Raw genomic sequence first — 8,880 nt, forward strand, 5'->3', positions numbered from 1 at the left:
TTTTTTTAATTTGTTTTATTTGAAATTCAATGAAATGTTACCACTTGTAAATGTGACTCAAACATCACAAATAAATTCATCAATATTTGAAAATTAGAAAAGGTTTTTTCAATAAACTAATTATCTATATTATAGTTTACTATTTCAAGATGAATTAACAATTTGTTTTATTGAAATAAGATTACAAGTTTTTGAGAAATACAACAAAATGTTATCACTTGTAAATGTTAATTAATAGTCACAAAAACGTCTATATTTAAATATCTCTTATTAAAAATCCAAAGAAGTTTTCTCGCAAACTAAATAACTATATTATAGTTCAATGTATTAAGATTAATTAGCGTTTTCATATACTCAAATACGTGCATCGGTTTTTGAGATATTAATTAAAATGTAATCACATGTTTTTTCAATTTCATTCGAAATTTAAATAATTATATAATTGTCCTTTAGATGGCGTATTTGATTATATAGTAAGTAAGTGGCTTTGACTTATAAAACAATTCGTTGTTATGATTTTTTTAATTCGTTTTATGTGAAATTGATTATGGTCACCAATACAATAATTGTTTCATTAAATGAATAACAGATGGCGTCTTCTTAAATCAATGGATTACGTGTGGTATTTTAAACACGTTTCATGCAGTAATTGATTAAAGCTTGCAGAAGATAATTAATTGGTGCATTGAAAGCGGCGAAGATGAAAGATCCGTGCGATTGCGTAAAGAAGTGACGAATATAAATTAGCAGGGAAATGGGGATCTGGAAGCGAAGTTGAAGTGGTCTGAGAAGGCGGCGGCGGCGTCGTTACCAGAAGATCTCTAAATGGTAACAGCATGTCTTCGCGACGGATCTCCTCTTCTCGCGGTCTGCGCGTAATCGGGGTTGAATGGCTTTTTGGGGTCGTTGAAGTGCACCAGATGGCGCGCGTTTATTACGTAATAAATTTGATATGCAATCGACTGCGAGAAAAGATTAATAGAATGCATACGTAATATGTGGATGTGTGTGTGTGTGTTTGTACGTAATGATTGTTGATACGAGCGTGGAAGGGAGAGATATATTAATTTAAGTGATCCGAGTGAGCCCAGCGGCGGAATGGCCGGTAATAGGGCTTGTGAGCATTCGATAATTACTTGATTTCATGCGATAACCGAAGACAATTACTTAGTACCCACTCATTCATACTACGTAAGCCTAACGCATGGAAAGCGAATGATAATCTAGTGCGCGTTTTTTTTCTTCTTTTGTTTTGTTCGTGTTCATTTTTTTTTCTCTCTGGTAATGAAACGAATGTCGGGGACTACTTAATGTCACGGGCAAAACGTGAAATTGGTGTTCATGCATACATACGTGTTCGGATGTAGAGCAGAACATTACGTCGTTATCATTAGGCCTTTTTGAGTGATGACCTGCGGAGCGACGCCCGTTGACAGCGCACCAATTAATAACGAAATTCACGCTCTTTTTGTTTCAACCCCCTCTTCATTACTTCATTTGTTTATCGATGCTAATTTGTTTCTTTACTTTTGTTTTGTTTTCTAGAATCGGCGTGGGCAGGGCACACTTCGAAAAACAGCCTCCATCGAATCTCCGAAAATCAAACTTCTTCCATTTCGTCATAGCCCTCTACGACAGGGCCGGACAACCAGTCGAGATCGAGAGGACGGCCTTCATCGGATTCATCGAAAAAGATCAGGTAATAATAATTATTATTATTAGTCAAGAGAATACGCTAATTGGAAAGCGCGCACCGGTTTTTTTTTTTCAATTACGCGAAGTGCGCTTCTCTCATCTGATAATGAAACAGCAAAAAAAAAAACACACACACAAAAAACAAAAACGAACCGCAATTACTTTAATATCGAGATGCACACGCATGCAATCTTATCATTGCATAATGTCGCGTTCCGTTTACATCCACCGCCATCTATTAAATTAGTTTCGTAGCATTTATCGCGAATTTGTAACGTAAATTTCGAGCTGTAAAGCAATTTGCGTCCGCTTCATCAAATCTATCTTTCTCTCTCTCTCTAACAAACAAAAAAAAACAAAAAACGTAAATACACACGCAGAGAAACAGAGAGAGAGAGAATGAAAGCGAGGGTGAATTATGTAAGCGAAACGGAGGCGGCCGCGTGAATTATATAACTTGAAAAAAAAAAGAACGACGAGAGATTCATTTTGCGAGGGTGGCTGTGCACGAAACAAAACAAAACAAAAAAAAGAAAACAAATGAGGTCGAGTGTGTAAGTAAATGGTCGAAACAGTTAATTAGCTTCGGGCAATTAGCGTTAATTTCGATCCGATCGATTTGCGCTAAAAATTGCGCGAAATAATTTTCATTGTAATTCTGCGACGATTGAATCGAACTGTTATTATCCAATTAACTGTTTTAATTATTGAATTGAAATAATAATTTGAATGTAAGAAAAAAAAAACAACAACGATGAAATTGATTACAAAAAGATTTCTGTCTCATTGAATTAGTGTCAAGTATTATGTCTTAAGTACTTGTACTTTGTAAATTACGTTCGAAGCTCATTAATTTGATAGATTTAAACTCGAGCTGAAAGTACTTTTCGTAATTAAATGATAAACGATGTTCGTAAAACTTATTAAGAAGTTTTTATTTTATTTTTTTTGTGATGTGTCATAAAAGAAACGTTACTATTTAATTTAGCTATAATTTCCTTAATTTTTAGGTTATATTAATTGTTATGTTACCATTATACAATAGAAACATTCAAATTTAATTAGGAATTAACAGTCAAAGAAATAATAATAATCAAATAGTAACGGTTAAGTTAAATAAATTATTTATTCAAAATGTCATAAAAGAAACGTTACCATTTACTTTTTTTATAATTTCTATAATTTTTAGGTTAAATTAATTTTCATTTAACCATTATATAATGGAAAAATTCAAATTTAATTAAAAAGTAATGTTTTGATGAATCATCAAGTTATTTTGTTCAAAAATTGCTTTTATTAGAAGAAATATTGAACAATAATTAATAATATAATTGATTGTGAATTAGTTATATCGTGGATTAATTTATTAATTTTTATTTATCTGTATATAATTTCAATGATTTATTAAACTAATTATGAATGAAAAATTGATTTATGTTGTTTCAATTAAAAGTTATTTAGTAATGAAATAGTAACGTTTCTTTTATGACAATTTTAATAAAATAGTTATAGAAAATATTTATTTATCAAACTTTAAAAATAAAATTGATACATATCACCTAACGAATTACTGATATATATATATATTTATATCATTTCGACATTTTCTTTGTTTTTCTTTTAATTTAAATAAATTATATATTCAAAATGTCATAAAAGAAACGTTACTATTTAACTGTGCAATAATTTCTTTAATTTTTAGGTTATATTAGTTATTATATTACCATTATACAATAAAAACATTGAAATTTAATTAAAAAGTAATGTTTTGATGAATCATCAAGTTATTTTGTTAAAAAATTGCTTTAATTAATAGAAATATTGAACATTAATTAATAATATAATTGATTGTAAATTAGTTATATCGTGGATTAATTTATTAATTTTTATTTATTTATATATAATTTCAATAATTTAGTAAACTAATAATGAAAGAAAAAAATAATTTATGTTGTTTCAATTAAAAGTTATTTAGTAATGAAATAGTAACGTTTCTTTTATGACAGTTGGATTTTAATTAAAATAAATGCTAATTCTGTGTGCTTTGTTTTGTTTTCAGGAAGCCGACGGTCAGAAGACGAATAACGGGATCCAATACAGATTGCAGCTGCTGTATGCAAACGGTGAGTGTTTGTTGCGCGAAGAAAATTGCCTTTGGGGGCGGCGGTGTGGGCCGTGCGGTATGCAAGTTTAATGAAGGAAGTTCCGTGAAGGTTCTGCGGCCGAAGATGTTTGTGTCGGTCTCCCTTTCTCGGGAGATTCCCGAAAGTCCGAAACTGAGAAAAGCCGCAAGGTTTGTTCCTCTGTCTTGCGGCTACAAAGCTACTCTGTCTGTGTGTATGGATGAGTGTGTGTATCTGTGGAGAGTTGAAGAGAGTAAAGAGAAGGGAGAATTCGCAGCTTATAAAATAATAATTAAACGAAAATTGTTATTCAAGTCGTGGTTTGTTCGTAGTCCGTTTTCGTTCGGTCTCTCCACTTAATGGATGTTGATGTTGTTGATGATGATGATGATGAGAGGAAGGAGAGATGAAGAGTGCGCGCGTAAGGCCGATCCAGTCTCTGTAATTAATTAATTAGTTTTAGTGGACGGTTTATCAATTGACAATTACTTCTATCGAATGCCGGCCGTCCCGATTGCCTTTTACATTTGGGCTGAAAAACGGGCATTTACACTTTGCTCTGGGCAAGTAGAGAGAGCGGCTACTTGCTTGCGGTAAGCAGCGAAGAGCATCATCACCAGAAGAAGAGGGTGCGCATATAAGGAAGGAACGGGACGGGACGGGTCGGGTCCGTCGCGGCATCGCACGTCTCAAGAATTACAAATACCGAACGTATCCACTTCTCTCTCCCCCATATTCATCTCTCGCTTCTGCTTCTTCAGCTTGCTGGTGGTGTCTTCAGCGGCCGCAGACGCTGCTTTTAATTAGATCTATAATTAATCCGACCAGTCAATCAGATCAGCCAAATTAGGCGAACGCACGGTGTCTTCCATACGAGAGAACCCATCCGTTTCTACTACTACTCCTTCTTACTCTTCATCATTCCACCATCATCCATCCATCCATCCAACCAACAACGCGAGGCGCAAAACGGACGCAATAGAAACGAATAGAAATTCCGCGGCGAAGAGAAGAGCCGTAAACGCAGCCACTAACTACCTTTTTCTAAACTAATCCTACCTTCACTAAAAAAAGAAACATCTAAACGTACATAAAACAAAAAAAACAAAACAACAACAAAAAACAGTAGAGAGTTACAAGAAACAAACTAAGATCCCCAAAAGCGAAAGCATCTCGAACACATCCAACATCTTCTTTCAATTTCGATCCACTTTCCAAACGCATTCAACGCTTTTGGTCTGCACAAACGAATCTTGCCTTTAATTGCCGCTCGATTAAAACCGAAAACAAACTAATTAGTTCTCAAACGAGATTTTTACACAAGATTTTATAACTACACACACAAAAAGTCGCATTGATTACGTAAACTTGATTCGATTATTTTTTTGGTTTATAGCTTAGATTTTTTCCTTCACTCCCATTACTTTTGCAATTAGTCGTGCAGTGTTTCGTTTTTGGTAACGTTCCGTTTTTTTTCCTCTTAATCGCTCTCGTTTTGCAAAATCGCTCTTTTGGAATTAACAACTATTAACTTGTTAAACATTTTTTTTATCTTTAGATTGCGCTATTCTTGTTATACAATCATATCAAATTGAATTAACTTTTCAAATGTGTTTTTCATAAATTTTTCCATCAATTTCATAATAAATCTAATCCGGTTGTGTGTTACTATTATGTGTGGTCATAAAATCAGGTTCTTTGGATTCGTGCACGTTTCAAGATTGCTTTTCTTCATCTACATTTTCCTGTTGTTGATTTTCTTTTTTCGGTGATCTTGTTGTGGAAATTTGCATATCCCAAAGTTGAACAAGGGTTGTAAGGGTTTCTGCGGATATTTTCGGGGACACGGCGTGTTTAAGCAAATTGGTTTTATGTTCGGGAGGGCGAAGAGGAAAACGCGAAGGAGGATGGAATTGATGGCGACGAGAAGAAAAGGGAAAGGATTTTCGTGGAGACGGTTGAAATAGGGGTTTGGTAAAATAGAGAGAGAGTGAATGAATGAATGAAAGAGTGAGTGAGCAAGCAAGGATCGAGGTGGCGGCGATGAAGTGGTGCAATATCTCATTTAGCATAGAACACCTCAGTCAGTCTCGGGAGGTTTCCCACAGGGGCACTCTTCCTCTCCTTATTTGTAATAAAATAACTCCGCAAATGCTCTCGCAGGACCCGCAGGATGAAGAAGAAGATGGCGCGAGAGGGTAAGAGAAGTAGGAGGAGGAGGCGGCTGTGGCAGTTACCCTCGCTCTTTTGTTCCGCTATCGCCGCCTCCGCCACCCCCGATCCGAAACCTTATCGACGGCCACTGCGATTATATACGGTGTCTGCAGACTGCTGCCGCCCCCTATCTGCCCTCACGAAATAGTTTGACGTGGCCGTAAACTTTACCATTATCATTTTAATGATCCAGCGACAGCGCGCACGTAACTACCGCGTTACATAACAAACAAAAACAACAACAACAACAACAAACAAACGCATAACAACAACCATTTGTTTTAACCATTTCGTTTTTGTTTTTCTTTTCTAGGCGTACGACAGGAGCAGGACATCTTCGTCAGACTCATCGATTCCGTCACGAAACAAGTGAGTTTTAAAAATTTACATTTGGTTAACTTAAAAAATTTCGCAGACGATAATTGAATTTCGATCTTACGTCGATCGACCGAAATCGAATTACGCGCGTCTCTCCCTAAACTAAGAAATAACAAAACAGCAACAAGAGAGCAGATTTTGAAATGAAATTAATGGAAATTCGTATAAGTATTATTAATGTTTTTAATCTTTTTCGTGATTGCATCTAAACGATCCACGTGGCCGACACGTGGCAGGATTTTTGTGCTCGGAATTGGGGGGCGGCGGCTGCGGCGGCTTTATCGCGCGCGACTCTCGAGCCGATCTGCAAACAGCGTTTGTGAATTGACCGGAGGGAAAACTAAAGGTTTTTTTCCCATTCTTCTACGAGAGAAAGACGAAAAGGTCCTTCGCTTTCATTCTCATGCAAAAGCGACGTGGTCTCTCTCCCTTCGCAGCTTAACAAAACAACGTCTGAGGATTAGTGACTAGGCGCTCGATTACCAGATGTAATCTAAAGCAATTAAGATAGTTTCAACTTATCTATATTACTCATAACATTTACATTTCTCATGCTTCATTCATAACTGAAGATATTTAATTAATTAAATCTGAACAAATTAATCAACATCTTCCACTAAATTGTAAAGTTTTTCTCAATTATCTTAAGATTAAATGAAGGAAGGAAACTCATTTTGTAATGAAACGTTGTAGCCGCGATATTTATCGCGCGATTTCGGTCTCCTTTTCGGCGGATGAGGATGATGCATGTGCGTCGTTGCTGTTGTGGTGGTAACACTGGAAAACAGAGAGAGGAGAGAAGGAGGCAAAAGGAAATCTGAGGCTTATGGTTTATGCGGTGGCCGAGGAGCCAATTATCAGGGATTTATTGCACCGGGACTAATTTAGGACAAGGCAAGCAAGCAGGTGCCAGGGATTACCGCGCCGGAATTCCCGGGGATACCTAATACTGCCGACCTAAATCATTTACGTCGCTTCCGTGTAAATTCCTAAAACCCCACATCCATCCACCACCACCCCATAATAACAAACGCTTGTATTTCTTTGATCGAAGATGGAATGTGTCCGATATCGGTTTCAATTGTTCTGGTTTTTTTTGTGTGTAAAAGATGGGAAGTGTTGTGTCCGATTCGAAGCATTGAGTTTGCGATCAATTATTCAGAAGATGGTGCATAATTAAAGTTGAAATGGAAAAATACCGCGGCGCGGTTTTTCCCGAATCCGCGGCGCGCCTCGTCCAAATTTCATGAGCCACTCTATTCCAACAGTTCTTTTTTTTTGTGTTTTGTTTTTGAAGTGGTAGGTGGGTGAGAGAGGGTTGCGAGGGGGTTAAAACAAAAACGCCGGACGGGCGCCGCTAATGCGTTATTTAAATGCATTTGTATGAACATCAATATACTTTTGAATTTCGGTGTTAATTCGAAATGTTGTTGTTGCTGCAATGTGCATGCAACATTTCTCTCGCTCGCTCACTCTACCACCCCCCTCCCTATACACATATGATCTCTGGCATTAAACTTTTATCACGCGTTACATCATTACCGGCTGAACTGCCACTGTTCGTTAATCTCGTTCATTATGAATCTACTGCGAACTCTATGTATATCTAGTGTACGTACACTCACATCTATCTACGTAAAATGTTATTGCCAACTGTTGTGCAACTGCACCATCAACGGTGGCAGCGCAAACAAATGAAGGCTCCGAAACCAAACCACTCTTCGAATTAGTGCCAACTTGAACAGAACGTGAAAGCAAAATCGATCATAGCATCCACTTTTTTTTTTATTCCAAGCCCTCTTTAACACCTACATTTCCAGCAATTACACCGTAACACACACACACACACAAAAAAAACAAAAGATATATAACTCAAACAAATGACACATGGATTGAAAACAAAATACACTTCAAATGCCATCTATAAAAGTCATTTAATAAATCAGTCGATCAAATTGATCAACATAACTTAAGATTTTCTTAAGAAATATATTAATGCAGCGTTTTCCAAACTGTGAGGCGCGCCTCCAAGAGGAGGCGTGGACTAGTCTAAGGGGAGGCGCGAATATTAGTAGCAGTGAGCAATTTTCTAAATATCTGCTAAAGTATAGATACATTCCTGTGCTCTGAACCATATTGCTGTAATACGCGTTCAAAATTGAGAAATTGAAATTAGAACGTTTGAAAAAGCTGTGTTTTCACAGTTGATTGATTTACTCGAAAACTATGTATAATAGATAGAATGAATCCAAAATATGCATATGAAAGCTGAATGTTTGGGGAATCTAGCAAGTATAGATATATTCCTGTGGTTTTAGCTGTTCGGCTGTAATTCGTGTTCAAAGTTGAGAAAATGGTTGAAAAAGCAGTTATTGCGAAACATAAAAAAAAGCAGTGTTTTCACATTCCATTGATTTACTCGAAAACTATAATAGATAGAATGAATACAATATATGCATATGAAAGCTGA

The 8,880-nt window shown here is 36.2% G+C and overlaps 1 protein-coding gene across 1 annotated transcript in view; it reads left to right on the forward strand.

Moving 5' to 3' along the window:
• LOC108559991 (transcription factor collier-like) overlaps positions 1-6,401 on the forward strand; it is a gene marked incomplete at its 3' end in the record, with an annotated part of 12,452 nt that extends 6,051 nt beyond the window's left edge. The window contains exons 2-4 of the mRNA XM_017917397.1: positions 1,546-1,699; positions 3,755-3,818; positions 6,346-6,401. Coding sequence (XP_017772886.1) covers positions 1,546-1,699; positions 3,755-3,818; positions 6,346-6,401 — 274 coding nt within the window. The remainder of the gene's footprint in view (positions 1-1,545; positions 1,700-3,754; positions 3,819-6,345) is intronic.
• Between the last annotated feature and the right edge of the window lie 2,479 nt (positions 6,402-8,880).

Source organism: Nicrophorus vespilloides, unplaced genomic scaffold (genome assembly GCF_001412225.1).
Source record: "Nicrophorus vespilloides isolate i.1.1-1 unplaced genomic scaffold, Nicve_v1.0, whole genome shotgun sequence".
Taxonomy (NCBI): domain Eukaryota; kingdom Metazoa; phylum Arthropoda; class Insecta; order Coleoptera; family Silphidae; genus Nicrophorus; species Nicrophorus vespilloides.